This window comes from Trachemys scripta, chromosome 10 (assembly GCF_013100865.1).
Source record: "Trachemys scripta elegans isolate TJP31775 chromosome 10, CAS_Tse_1.0, whole genome shotgun sequence".
Lineage (NCBI taxonomy): Eukaryota > Metazoa > Chordata > Testudines > Emydidae > Trachemys > Trachemys scripta.
Window position 1 is genome coordinate 49,774,468 of NC_048307.1, and position 15,141 is coordinate 49,789,608.

Here is a 15,141-nt window from a genome sequence, read left to right on the forward strand (position 1 = left end):
GCCTCTGTGCCTCTCTCTGTCTCTTTTCTTCTCTATAATGTTTAAAGGAGGTCTGAATGCTTTTTTTCTGTTTATTTTAGAAATAAAGGGTGGGCAAACTATGGCAAACTATGGCCCGCAGGGCACCTCCAGACCTCCAGCCAGTTTAATCCAGCCCTCGAGCTCCTGCTGGGGAGCAGGGTCTGGGGCTTGCTCTGCTCCCACGCTCCAGCAGGGGAGCGGGGTCAGAGGCTGCTCTGCGTGCGCAAGCGGCGAGGCTCCTAGAAGCAGCAGCATGTCCCCCTTCTGGCTCCTAAGCTTAGGGGCAGCCAGGGGACTGCGTGGGCTGCCTCTGCCCCAAGCTCCACCCCCACGGCTCCCATTGGCTGGGAACTGAAGCCAGGGCCGGCTCCAGGGTTTTTGCCGCCCCAAGCGGCGCAAAAAAAAAAAAAGAAAAAAAGCCGTGATCTGTGGCGGCAATTCAGCGGGAAGTCCTTTGCTCCGAGCGGGAGTGAGGGACCGTCCGCCGAATTGCCGCCGAATAGCTGGACGTGCCGCCCCTCTCCGGAGTTGCCACCCCAAGGACCTGCTTGGCAAGCTGGTGCCTGGAGCCGGCCCTGACTGCAGTTAATGGGAGCTGCAGGGCCGGTGCCTGTGGACGGGGCAGTGTGCAGAACAGCCTGGCCGCGCCTCCGCATAGGAGCCGGAGGTGGGACATGCCACTGCTTCAGATAAGCACCGCCTGGAGCCTGCACCCTTGACCTACCTCCCATGCCCCAACCCCGTCCCAGCCCTGATCCCCCTCCCACTCTCCAAACCCCTAGGTCCCAGCCTGGAGCACCCTCCTACACCCAAATCTCTCATCCCCAGCCCCACCCCAGAGTCCGCACCTCCAGTCAGAGTCCTCCCCCTCACCCGCTCCTGCACCCCAACCCCAATTTTGTGATCATTCATGGCCCACCATACAATTTCCGTACCCAGATGTGGCCCTCAGGCCAAAAGTTTGCCCACCCCAATCTACACTGTTTTTCATAGAAGACTACTGACAGCTGGAGAACTGGAAAGCTTATTCATCAGAGATACTAACACTAGTCAAACCTAACTGAGGGTACATCTACACTACAGCAGGGAGTCGATTTAAGATACGCAAATTCAGCTACGTGAATAGCGTAGCTGAATTCGACGTATTGCAGCCGACTTACCCCATTGTGAGGACAGCGGCAAAATCGACTTCTGTGGCTTTTTGTCGGCGGCGCTTACTACCACCTCCGCTGGTGGAGTTAGAGCGCCGATTCAGGGATCAATTGTCGCGTCCCAACGGGACGCGATAAATCGATCCCCGAGAGGTCGATTTCTACCCACCGATTCAGGCAGGTAGTATAGACCAGACCTGAGAGAGGAAGCTTAATTTTACTCAGGGCTTGTCTAAACACAAAAGTTGTAACAGTTTAACCTATACCAGTGTAGATAAAGTGGTACAACACTTTGTGCTGAGTCTGTACAGTGCCTAGCACAATGGAATCCTGGTGCACAACTAGAGTGTCTAGGTGCTATGATGATGATGATGTGGACACAGTTATAGCAGTGTAAATATACCACTATAGCTTGTTTCTATATGGGAAGAGGAATAAGCTACAGTAGAACTGCAGATTTATGAACACCTTGGGAATTGAGGTTGTTTGTAACTCTGAACAAAAAGTTATGGTTGCTCGTTCAAAAGCTTCTAACTGAAAATTGACTTAATACAGTTTTGAAACTTTACTATGCAGAAGAAAAATGCTGCTTTCCCCTTTTTATTTATTTTTTTTTATTTTATTAGGATTGTTCCATTTTACAACTGCTGTCCGTTCCACTCCATGTCATCACCAAAGTCCTGATCCAATGCTCATTGAAATCAATGGCAAGAGTCCCTTTGACTTCAGTGGATGCTGGTGGGCAGCCCCCCTACCCCTCCCTTGAGCTGTAGGACTGTTTCTATATTCTGGCTCTCTCCAGCTGAGGAAATCTTCCCAATGTTTTTGATGATAGGATCTAGCAATGTGCCTCTTCAAAGCCTTCTATAAACACCATCTATTTAAGCTGCCTACTTTCCCTGTGAGGTCAGTATGTATTATTTTTACAGAGGGGAGAGAATGAGGAACAGAAATGTAAGTGATTTTCCAAGGCCACAATTAGAGAGGCAGCATTTCTGTCATGGGGACTCTACTTCTAATTGGTAACAAGGCCAAAAAAAACCCTGAGGTTTATTACCTGGTGGATCTGTTCCTGTCATTTTATTCTTAATGAAGTAATCCATGTCTGATTCTACATTGCAGTTCTCCAAGCTCACTCGAACCTCTTCATACATCTGCAAAACAGAAAAGAAGGATTTTAAGTTTCAGCTTTTAGTGATGAGCTCTTAACACAGAATCCTCTGCTAGGATTTCTCTCCATCTTAAAGGCACACTGTCCACTTTATATACACACAGACACACCATGATTAAACACATTTCTCTACTTTTGCTGTGGACAACATCTTAGAATATGAGGAAGAAGGGAGACCCAGCTTTAAAAGCTTATAAACCCTGGTTCTAAAGGGTTCTTTTAATCCACTGGAAAGAGGCATCACAAGAACCAATGATTGGAAGTTAAAGCCAGACAAACTAAAACTAGAAAGAAGATAAACGTTTTTAACAGTGAGGATGACTAGAACAAGGGAAGTGGTGGAATCTCCATCTTGAAGTCTTCAAATCAAGGTTGGTTGCCTTTTGAGAAGGAAGGCTTGAGCTCAGTAACTTGTGCTGACTAAATACAGGGGTAACTAGGCCTGTGTTAGAAAGGGGTCAGACTAGATGATCACATGGTCCCTTCTGGCCTTTAAATCTATTAGTCAGTTTCAGCAATTTGTTATTTCCAAATGTATCTCTGAACATTTTCTTGGGCCCTGTGCTAGAAGACCCAGGCCCCGACCCTGTTCAAAGAACCAAGTCTCCCCCACTGAAGTTGGTAGAGCTCTGCATTTGTGCAGATATGTGAAGGATTACACCCGGATGAGTGGAGGAGCAGGGGCAGAAAAGATTATTTATTTTCCCACACACAGACACTCTTAAGAAAACTGTATAACGCAAAAAATTCCAGGGGACATGCCCGAAATTTCTCATCCAAAGAACTCATGGGAGCAGGGGGAAAGGGGAGATAGTAGTTTGATGGTTCACACATGTAAAGATTTTCACTATTAAAATGGAAGTAGTCATTTTTTCCCTGTATAAAAGGAATAACAATAAAAAAATACTTGGAGGTTTGAGATTCTACCCCATAGCTTGGGAAGAGGGGACAGAAGCTTGGTGGCACCAAGTTTGCTATAGAATCTCTGAGTCTGTGCTGGCCTAAATATTCATTTGTAATTCAGTGGGGAGGGCAAACCTGGCTCGTGGTTTCTTGCCCTGGCCAAGTGGGGTAAGATGCACATCACCACTGCTGGAGGCATTTGATGCGTGGAGAGGGGCGAGCCAGTATGGTGGCTTTAGAGGACACATTTTTCTCCATGCACAAGGACTGGGATTTCTTGGGGAGAAAGCCTGTACCTCATCATCCTTCACACACTGCATGGACAGCTGGTTACAATGAACCCAAAGGGAGTTCCGGAGGATGGTGATACGATCACATTCCTGGAGCTGAAAGGCCTAAATCCAAAAGAAGAGATGTCAAGCATCATGGTTATTATTATTTATTATGTGTAATGTGGTAGCACCTAGAAGCCCAAGTCATGCATCAGGATCCCACTGTGCAATGTTTGTACACCTGCAAACCTTTCTGAAACACACTACAGTCAGGATGCACTATCAACTGTAGATAATAATCTTAAAAATAAATCCACTTTTACATTTAGTCACTCAAATTGCACACAGCAGATGAGGGGTTTTTACCTGACTTCTCTAAATTCACTCTGAGTATCTTTCCCAGACCTGAAGACGAGCTCTGTGTAAGCTCAGAAGGTTGTTCCTTTCACCAAGAGAAGTTAGTCCAATACAAAATATTATCTCACCTTTCACTAAGTTAAAGTATTGTTACCCCTTTTGACCCAAGCGGCTAGCCAAATATTCAGGGTCTTATAGGTTGCAAGTTGGGAAGAAGAAATTGATGGTGGCATTAGATACCTTTTCATGCAGTTGTGTTTATTTACAAATAATGTACAAAGTCCTGTTTCCCTGAAGACAAGAGGAATGAAACAGGAGATAATATCCTTGCTCCAAACCTCTTTTAGCCAGCACCAAGTCCAAAAGATCCCTCTCTAGTCTGTTCCAGGACCATATATACTGTGCTTGATTAGGCTGTGCTTGGCTTTCTGCTCCTTCTCTGGGCTGACCAATACTACACAGGCTTTGCTGGCATAGCTATGCCAGCAGAGCTCCCTAGTGGAGGTGCAGCATAAACCATCAGAAGAAGTTCTGGTGATATATAAACACCGCCTCACCGAATGATACTAGCTAAGCAGATAGAAGAATTCTTTGTCGTCCTAGTTGAGTGTACCCATGGGTTTCAGCTGCATAGCAATACTAGCAAAACTCTGTAGTGCAGACTATAGCCATGTCCAGGGGCGGTTCTATGGTTTTTGCTGCCCCAAGCACGGCAGTCAGGCAGCTTTCAGCGGCAAGCCTGGTGGGTGGTTTGCTGGTCATGCAGATTTGGCGGCATGCCTATGGGAGGTCCACCGGTGCTGCGCCTTCAGCGTCCCTGCTGCCGAATTGCCGCCGAAAGCACAAGACCGGCGGACCTCCCGCAGGCATGCCGCCGAATGCAGCCTGACTGCCACCCTCACGGCGACCAGCAGGCTGACCCCCGCGGCTTGCCACTCCAGGCACGCGCTTGCTGTGCTGGTGCCTGGAGCAACCCCTGGCCATGTCTACATTACCAACTAAATCAACATCACTGCAATCGATGCAGTGGTGTCGATTTAGTGGGTCTGGTAAAGACACACTAAGTCAGTGGGAGAGCACTCTCCAGTTGACATCTGTACTCCACCTCCCCGAGAGGCAGAAGCTATGACAATGGGAGAGCATCTCCTGCCAACATAGCGCCATGTAGACACCCCTGTAAGTTGATCTAAGTTCTGTTGACTTCAGTTACGTAACAGATTGACTGACTTACAGCATTAGTGTAAACTAGCCCTAAGCCTCTATGGTTGTTTCTGTGCTGTCTTGCATGTGTCTCTCACATGTACCCCTTACCCAAAACGATACCCAGCAAACCTCCCCATCCATATAGCTCAAATTCCTGAGTGGCTTTTGTGGCATTACACCCCATATTCTTCATTGTAATATTATGATTATATGAATATGGCATAATTATGATGTATTTTGTGCAAGATGGATCATGTGAGATCATTGAAAAGGTCATGATGTACTGAATATGATCATCCTATTTGTATGCATGTATCATTTTTGTATCTGAAGTTAGGAATATTGTCTATGCATCTATTACAAATGTGTTTACACTTGGGGAACGCCCACTAGACAGAATGTAATCAGTCTAGATGGCTAGCTGGGAAGGGCCATTAAGGAGAACAATAGGTCTTAGAAGATGCTAATCCCCCACCAGGGAGCCTTACTGGGGATACTGAAAACAGCCTCTGAGTCATGGCTGCGGTGGCCCTACAGAGACATGTGACCAAGTCACCTGGTACTGGACTCCATCATAATGCTAGTGTTTTTCCGCTGGCTGGGGGTGGAAATCAAACTGGGAGACAAAGGGTTCCCACCATATGCTAAAACTAGTTAAGGCAGGGAGTGACATCATCGTGGTTCATTCTTCACTGACTCCCCACCCAAGAAGAAGGCTGCTGGAAACTCCTGAGAAACAAACACTGAGTTGGGGGAGAAGGGCTGAACCTAGGCTAGAGGCTAGAGCCTGTGAAAGGAATAACTGGAGTTTTAAGCTGCAAGCAAGTGGAGCTTGCCTTCAAGAATCTCTACAATCTGCCTAAAACAACATTTAGGGTGAGAATTTGCTACACATATACAATTTCTTTGGTATATTAAGCTTAGTTTGAGTGTGTTTTATTTGCTAGGTAGTCTGCTTTGATCTGTTTGCTTTCCCTTATAATCACTTAAAGTCTATCTTTTTGTAGTTAACAAACTTGGGGTTTTTTGTCTAAAACCAGTGTGTGTGGAAATCATAACTTGGGGAAGAAAGCTGTGTCTATTCCTCTCCACATTGAGGGAGGAGGTGAATTTCATGAGCTAGCACTGCACAGAATTCTGTGCAGCACAAGATGGTATGATTTTGGGTTTACCCTCGAGTGGAGGGGGTGTGCACTTCAGTACTGGGCAGTTCCTCAGCTGAGCCTTCCCATGCAGAGCTGATCTCAGCATCTGTGTGAAGCTGCAGCTGGATGTGTCCCTACCTGGATGTGTGCTGGTAAAGGGCATTCTAAAGCCTGAGGGAGGGCTTGAAAGGTATGCACAGCAATACAGTGTAAAGGGAACCCAGGCGAGGTCAGTGATACCCCAGTTCCAGGAGTCACCCTGGGGGGCGGGGGAACCCATCACAGCCTTAGGTGTGCCTTTGATTTGGATGGTGTCACGTGCCTATATTTTGATTCGGAGACTGCTGTTATTTCACAAAGGAGCTTAACTGTTCCTGCTATCTTAATGAAGGGTCGTGGGTTACACTCAAAGCTTCAAGAAAGTTTAACCCAACCTTTAACAACATTTCCCTGACAAAAAATAAAGGGGGAAAGAGGAGAAGGGGACGGCACTGTGATTTGAATAGCAAATGATCCCAAGGATTTAGAACCCAGAATCCTGTTGTAACAAGATGAGGGGACAAGCTTTTTGGATTTATAATACAGGTAATCCCCTAATGGAAAGCTTTGGGAAAATACTGTATGTCGAAACTGTTGGACTATTTGCGTAGCAGAACAGAGTTTTTGTTTCTTCTGAGTTCACTTGCTCCTTTCTTCCTCTGCTTGAAGTCATAATACTTTAGCAGAGCTGGGGGGGGGGGGGGATGCAGCTTTCAGTGTGGATTCAAGAGGAGAAACTATTTTTACAGCAAAGTCAGAAATAAAATTGATCTCTAAGCTGAACTGTTCTTCTAAATAGAATGTGCTTATTTATTTTCTGTAAGGTGTGGGAAGCTCAAACTCTTCTAGCCATCTGCTCCCTACTTTTGTTACGATGCACATCCATACCACCACAAAACTAAGTACATATAACGTTTTACAAAATATTGAGTAAGATACATTCCCTGTCCCCTAAAGATCTCATTGTGTAAGAAATAAGGCATGGCACAACTAAGGAAGGGTGTGGAGAAACCAGCTGGTGAAAAGAAAAGGGTAGGAAGCGTTTCTGGGAGAAGTAGCTTTTAAGAAGAGATTGAAAGAATGAGAGAAAGTATTTCATTTGGGGCAGCAACTGGGCAAAGTACTTAAGCATATGGCTAAAGTTAAGCACTACAGGGACTTCTGAACACAAGAAGCCATTTGCAGTGCATAACAACTATTCTATTGCTCACAAGTGCATCAGTTCATTAAAACAGACACTATTATTTTGATGTAGATGGTGAACTTAACATGCCAACTACATATGCGCATGTCCAAATACTGGTTTTTATATACATCTTTCATAAATTGCTAGCTTAGAATCCCCTTAGAAATTTAGTAGTCCTGGATTTAGCCACAAACACATCAAGAAGGGACTCAATGACTCCATTTGCTGAAGAGTGATAAATCTGTACTAATTGCAGCGGGCAGGCTCTGGCCAGGTTCCGAAGAGCACTCCCAGTCTGGGATATGTATAGCAGTGATGGAAAGGGGGGAGGGGAGGAAATCTGAATCTTAGAGGAAACTTCAGATTTTTTGACACCATTTCTGTAGAATGGTTGCCATGCCAGCTATGGGAGAATTCCAGAAAGTGAAAGCTACAGGGAGGCAGGGCTGATGTAAAAATACCTGGCAAGCATACAGAAGCGGACCACAAACAAATTCTCTGTGGGCTAAGAAGAGTTGGTAGCTCCTGGACTTAAACTGGTGTTCAGGCACTTTTAAATTGTGTGCTTCTAATCAGTCACTTGAGAAAGAGGTTTAATTTGGCTTTGATTTAAATAAGGCAGCCCTAAAACTAGCAGGATCTTATATTCCACCCTGGGTTAGATCCTCAGCTGGTGGAAATGGGAAGCGTACTGCTGTAACTATGCCAATTTAAACCAGCTGAGGATCTGGCAACCTAAATTTAATGGGCAAGCAAGAAACGCATAAGCAAGTCAGAAAGCTAACAGCTATAGTTTAAATCCATGGTACTGTCAAGTGTACTCTTGCAGCAGTCATCTCTAGCTAATCACAGACCATCAACAGTATGTATCAGATCCCTCAGCGGTAACACTGCATCTGGGACTGAGATCCGTGAGTGAGTAAAATAAAAAAATGCACAAACAAATGATTCCAAAGGTCAAAGTATTTACCTCACAGGTGCTGATATGTTCCTTCTCCCACTCCATTCTGGCCTTATCCAGCTGTTCTATATACTGCTTGTACGCCCTTTCTGTAAATAGAGAGATGAAATGGAAACTTCCTGACTGAGAAAAAATAATACAGAGCCCCACATCTCCTCCTGTTAGGTATGGTGTGACTTTACTTTGGTAAAACATAGCCCTAACCTATATCCTACAGAATATAGTATAATAGAACCTGGTTAAGCGGAAAGATGCCTGGGTTAGTTCATGGTATTTTTACTGGAGAGAATGATCTCTCTGACTTGCCCACCAGTATGCCACAAACATCTCAACTGGACAATGTGTATGTTGATAGCAGCCATGGATTCTTAGGCTTGAGTGATATTGTAGGATAGCATTGTCCTAAGTCAGGGGTCCGCGAGTGCCATGGCGCCTGCCAGGGGGTCTAAGTGCGCCCGCGTACTGGCTGGCGGACGAGCATCTGCCGAAATGCCGCCGATGCGGCTTGTCGGCAGCATTTCGGCGGATGCTCGTCCGCCGCCACAGTCCTCTGCGGCTCGTTGTCTGGCACCCGCCAGACGAGAAAGGTTGAGGACCACTGTCCTAAGTGAACCAGGTGCCCAAGAAGGATACAGAAGGACCCACCCAACTGGCAGAGGAGACAAACACGTGAAAGTTCTGCTTGATTTAGCATGCTAAAAATCACATTGTGGCGAAGGTGCAACAGGCAGCTGCTCAGGCTAGCTGCCCAAGTACAATCCCACCCGACCCCTTGGGTATGTACTTCAGCAGCTAGCCCGAGCCGCCATCCGTGCCACTTCGGCTGCACTGCTATTTGTAGGCTGAGCTAGTGCACATCCATCTCCTGAACTGGGAATTACACCTCCCTGCTGCAGTGTAGATGTACCCTCCCTGAGTTTGGGCTCATAGCCGGATTCAGAGAACATAGCCATACTAGCTTGCCCATGTGTAAGCATGCACACCTACGTCTTCCTTGCCCTGGGTTAGGGTGGCTGAGGACCCAAACAATGTTAAAGAACAAATGGAAAAGAAACCCCATTATTAAAGTGTTTTAAATAAACTGTAGAATACATAAAGGGCATCTCCTAAGTATATGCAGCATCATATTTATCTTCCTTTAGTGGAATGTAAACTTGGGGTCTAAAGTAGCTGATAGTTGCCTTTAACTGTACTTTCATTAGTTTAGGAGTCTTTAGGAATCTGCATTTTTATACATGAGTTTTTTTTGTTTGTTTGTTTTTCCCTCTCTTGATAGCATGCCGTTAAATCAACTGGGTGTTAGACTTTATGTAGAATGGTACCTGCTTCATTGGCTGTGTCTTTGCATTGCTTGGCTTTGTTCTGACTCTGAAATATAAAAAGAAAACATTGAAATTAAGCCCTTTCCATTTTCATATTTTTTTCCCCCTCAGGTCACAAAATCCCCCTGATAAAATATGAAGTGTCTGTCCCTGCAAATAATTGCTACTTAGTTTATTGCTACAAATCATCCCATTGACTTTGCATTATTCAAAGTAGGGGCCAGATCCGCAGCTGCTGTAAATAGTCATTGCTCCATTGACTTCAATATAGCTATGACAGTTTGACCAAGGGGAGGCCCTGGTCCTAGGTACTGCACTTGCAAAGACTCTACTTTCTTATTTTGTTTTAAAAAACAGTGTTTGCAGAATCTGGCCCCATTTTTGTTCCCACTGATAGATAACTTTTATAGAACGTTCAAAATACTGCTGTGTAACAGAAGTTTATAAATAGAAATAAATGGCAATTGAAATTCCTCATCTCCTCGGGTACCGTTCAGAGATAAGTAACCAGACTTTTTAAAGGAACACTGTCAAACTTTTACACTATGTTCTGAACGCTAATGTTTCCTGGCTGTTTCCAATAACACATTCATGATTTCAAGGCCAGAAGGGCCCACTGTGATCATCTAGTCTGACTTCCTGTATAACACAGGCCAAGAAATTCCCCCAAAAACTGTCCTAAACTGTTCGCTGTTGCTCTGCAGAGTTAAACAGCTGGTGTGTGTGTGTGTGTGTGTGTGTGTGTGTGTGTGTGTGTGTGTGTGTGTGTGTGTGTGNTGTGTGTGTGTGTGTGTGTGTGTGTGTGTGTGTGTGTGTGTGTGTGTAAGTAAGTAAGTAAGTAAGTAAGTAAGTAAGTAAGTAAGTAAGTAGCCACCCTAGGACTGTTCTGGGTAAAATCCTGACCCCATTCAAGTCAATGGGAGTTTTGTCATTGACTTGAATGGGGCCAGGATTTCACCCACTATAAATAAAATCTAACTTGTGACTTGTGGAAGATTTTTGGAACACTGTGGGTATAAAATGCATATTTCTAATGCCATTTTTAGATTGCTCCTCCCCTCTCCCCTGCAAAAAAAGATGAGTTTGGATCTCTGCTTACGCTACCCTGAATTTATGGAGAAAAAGAGAGTTAGTTTATTTTTTTCTCCATCTGCTTCATTGTAAAATGTTCTCATGAAAGGTTAGTAGGTTGTCAGCTAAACATGTAAGATGATGCAATGAGGGATTGAAATGTCTTGTTTTCAATTATTTATTTTCAAATTTGTAAATTCCGATGAAACTAAACTATCTACCAGGAGACAGTTTGATAAAGAAAGGGCATTTAATGCAAGGTACTGTACCTACTTTGGTTAACATGGGATCCAAAGGTGGAAACAGCAGATTAATATGTTTCAGACTTTTCCTTTCATTTTTATGAATAATTTGATTCAGGAAGAAACTGAATTTGCATTCTAATGATAGGCCATACCAATTGTCTCCCTAAATCTCTCAGCCTCCCATGCTTTTTAAAAACACAGGCAACTATGAACTTGTTCCAATTCTATTGATTGCTCAAAAGGCACAGCCTATCTGTGGAGGAAAATTTCCTAGTGAATTTTACAATGTTTATTAGAACAGAGAGCAGCCTCTGAAATGTGCAAGCTCTGATGCAAAGCGGATTGTCTATGAAAACTACAGAGCTGTCTGCTACCATTGCTTAAATAGCACAGTGGTTTCCGATACCTTTTCTGTTTGCTTTTGGTTGCCTGAAGCGCTTATCCTCTCGAAGGCCTGCTCAGCCTCGTCTGCATCCTTGCACTTCTGCTCGTAGGTCTTCTTCGACTGCATTAAAATAAATTCAAAAGAATGTTTTCTTTTTGGGCTAGATAACCCTCTCCACCCTGACATGGTCTCTTCTGCAGGCAAGGGGAACAAATCAGGCATTAGATTGGAACAATTTACATTTTAAAAACTTTTAAACATTAATTTAAATTTTAAAATTGAAAGGGGCACAATATTAAATTGATATAAGAATGGCCATACTGGGTCAGACCAAAGGTCCAGGTGCCCCAGAGGGAATGAACAGAACAAGTAATCATCAAGTGATCTATTCCCTGTCACTCATTCCCAGCTTCTGGCAAACAGAGGCTAGGGACACCATCCCTGCCCATCCTGGCTAATAGCCATTGATGGACCTATCCTCCATGAATTTATCTAGCTCTTTTCTGAACCCTGTTATAGTCTTGGCCTTCACAACATCTTCTGGCAAAGAGTTCCACAGACTGACTGTGCGCTGTGTTAAGAAATACTTCTTTTTGTTTGTTTTAAACCTGCTGCCTATTAATTTCATTTGGTGACCCCTAGTTCTTGTGTTATGAGAAGGAGTAAATAACATTTACTTATTTACTTACTTCACACCAGTCATGATTTTATAGACCGCAGTCATATCCCCCCTTAGGCGTCTCTTGTCCAAGCTAAAAAGTCCCAGTCTTATTAATCTGTCCTCATATGGAAGCCGTTCCATACCCCTAATCATTTTTGTTGCCCACCTAATCATAGATGGACATAAAAGAGAGAAGAAAAAGCAACCTGGATGCTGACATATCAAATGAGCAGCACACCAAGCAACCCGCTCCAACATCCCCATATGTGGTCCTGACACTAGTCACTGTAATTATTTATTTTATGACAGGATGCCTAGATGCCCTATTGAGCAGGGCACTGTACAGCCACACAGCTCTTCAGGGTAGGGACTGTTTCTCATTAAATGTCTAAATACTAGAGCTGGATGGGAATTGGATTTTCCATTTCTTGGGAAATTCTGCAATTTTGAGGGGGGAGGGGAAATGGAACAAAACAAAAAAGATTGAAATTTCATGCAAAACAATAGTTAGAGGGAGAGAGAATATTGTTTTGGGTTGATAGAAATGTTTCTTTTTGATCAAAAGGAAACGCTTAAAAAAAGGCATTTTGATAAGGTCAAAGTTTCATTTAAACTATAAAGCTTCATTTTCAAAGAATCAGCATTTTCCAACAGAAAAACATTCCATCTGAAAACTTCCCACCAGCTCTACTGAATGCACAAGACAGACAAAGGGTAGAAGGGGAAATGACTTGCCCAAAGTACACACCAGGTGAGTTTCAGAACCAAAAGCCAGGTCTCCTGAGTCCCAGTGACCAGTGCCCTATCCAGTAGACCACACTGCCTCCCAGGCATCCTACAGGGTTAACCATGACCAGTTTAACACATTTTTAAATATGACATGCCCTGTCCACAGTAGGTGCAAGGTCCTGTTTAAAATGGTTGGTGGTTATTTGCATTGCAGTAGCATCTAGGTGCCCTACTCACAGACCAGGACTCCATTGTGCTGTACAAACACAAAACAAAAAGGCAGTTCTTCCTCTTGCCCCCCAGGAGCTTACAATTTAGGTAACAAGAAACACCAGGTGGGTATAGCAAACGTGGGGAAGCCTAACAAAACAATACTAATCAGCATGGTAGGCAGTGGCCTCAAAACACCAGCTGCCTATCTGTCATCAAGTTTTTTGTGGCATCGAGGAAAAGGAGAGTTGTAAGAAGGGATTTGAAGGAGAATAAGGAGTTAATTTTATGGATTTGACAAGGAGCACCTCCCATGGATAGAGGCAGCATGGGAGAAAGCACAAAGGTGCCTGGTTTGAAAACTGAACGAGTGGGTGATGGTAGCTGGCATCATTATCAGAGTGGAGTTTAAAACATGACCATTTTCCTAGTTCTAGACATGGCACTACTTAATCAACAGAGCTGCTCTCCGTGTTTATCCAGCGTTATAGATGCCAACCTCAGCCCAAAATAGGTTTTCCCTGCTTTTCACTCTAGTTAGCCCTCCAAAGTTAACAACTCCAGCAGAGGGCACTAAATTCCATTGTTGCTCATGCATCATCATCGTTGCCATCTAGTTCAACAGCTGAGCCAAATTCTCTCATCGTTTATACCATTGGAGTTGCACAAGTGATCCTCAGGTCGCACTTGGCCTGTAGAATCTTCATTGATGGTGATGATGCATGAGCCTGTAGGAATTCACTTGACTTTCAGATCCCCAGGCTGAGTAGGCCAGGCTGAATGGCAAAAAAAAAAAAAATCTTAGCCTGTAAATTTGTTGAAAACAGAAATAACGGTGGCAGTAACTCAAAGTTAACCCTCAAGGTGCTGTAAGAGACCTTTAACTAGGTGTGGCAGGGAAAACATGTTTCCATGTCTTAACCTTATGGCTTGGAAACACATACTCTTTACTTTATTTCATCATGTTCTTGACATTCCTTTAAGATATTGTCTGCAATGAAAATTTCACCCTCCCACCCTAATTTTCCTCCGTGTGCAACTGGATGAATGTATTATTAAACCACATAACTTACCTCCATTGTTTTCTTATAAAGGGACACCTTGCTCTTTTGCGCACGTTCCATTGCAATCTCGTACTGTAAGAAACACACAGGACTAAACATTTCTCCTTTTAGTGGCAGGATTAGAAGAGCAATTGTTTCACCATTTCTAAGAACCATGTTCCTGTGCAGAAAATGCCTTGATGTTGCTTTTGTAACTCACGCCCTTCTAAATGACACAGTGCAAAGCTAGGAAAAATTAATCCAAGATCATTTTGCTTCAGTGGCTTCCATTAATAGCCAAGAGGATAGGTCTTCGTTTTCTCTACTTATCTGAAGAAGCTTAAATTGCATAACACCCAGTCACACTGTACATAAGCTTTGCCAGCCGAGTTCTGCGTAACAGCACAAGCCCTGGGATAGGATCTTGTGCTGCTGCTGCTGTGTTTGTGCAGTCAAACTAGTGCCCCACCTTGCTGAGTAAGGACTTCTATCCATTCCAAATGTGAGCATATCCTGTATGATTAATAACAGATCCCATTACCTCTGTCAAATGACTATATTCTACCTAATTTCCATGGGCATCAGCAGGTTAGCTTGAAGGGCATTGGTCCCACCTCCTCTTCTTCAATTTGACATGGTTTGAAATACCCAGCTCCAAGCTTAAAAACAAGAGCCTTTCCTATTCGGCAGCCAGACATGACTCTCATCCCATGACACAGTCTTTTTAACAGAGCTTGATCTGAACACAGATGGCTTTGTTTCAGATTATGAAATTTCAATATATGTAATGCTTCTCTCCCAACAGCCTTGGCTGATCACCAGAGATCCTAGTTTTCCATGATTAAAAAACTCCAAAATTCTCTGATTTAAAAAAAAAATGGATTTCTGAGGTGGCTGCTGATTACTGCTGTAAGTGTTTAATCCCTTTTTTTAAATTTGGGTAAGAAGGTTACTTCTATAATATCCTGCCGGAGCACTAAAATATACTGCAATTGAAGTAGTAGCAAAGAGTTTGAGCCTTGTGTTGAACTCAATGTCTAGATCATCTCATCCATGATGTCAGGGA

At 43.8% G+C, this 15,141-nt stretch overlaps 1 protein-coding gene across 2 annotated transcripts in view; it reads right to left on the reverse strand.

Moving 5' to 3' along the window:
- PSTPIP1 (proline-serine-threonine phosphatase interacting protein 1) overlaps positions 1-15,141 on the reverse strand; it is a 92,408-nt gene that overhangs the window by 12,592 nt on the left and 64,675 nt on the right. For both annotated transcript variants that reach the window (XM_034784613.1, XM_034784614.1), the window contains 6 exons: positions 14,106-14,168; positions 11,454-11,552; positions 9,732-9,777; positions 8,419-8,498; positions 3,543-3,641; positions 2,230-2,326 (listed from right to left, as the gene is read on the reverse strand). In XM_034784613.1, coding sequence (XP_034640504.1) covers positions 2,230-2,326; positions 3,543-3,641; positions 8,419-8,498; positions 9,732-9,777; positions 11,454-11,552; positions 14,106-14,168 — 484 coding nt within the window. The remainder of the gene's footprint in view (positions 1-2,229; positions 2,327-3,542; positions 3,642-8,418; positions 8,499-9,731; positions 9,778-11,453; positions 11,553-14,105; positions 14,169-15,141) is intronic.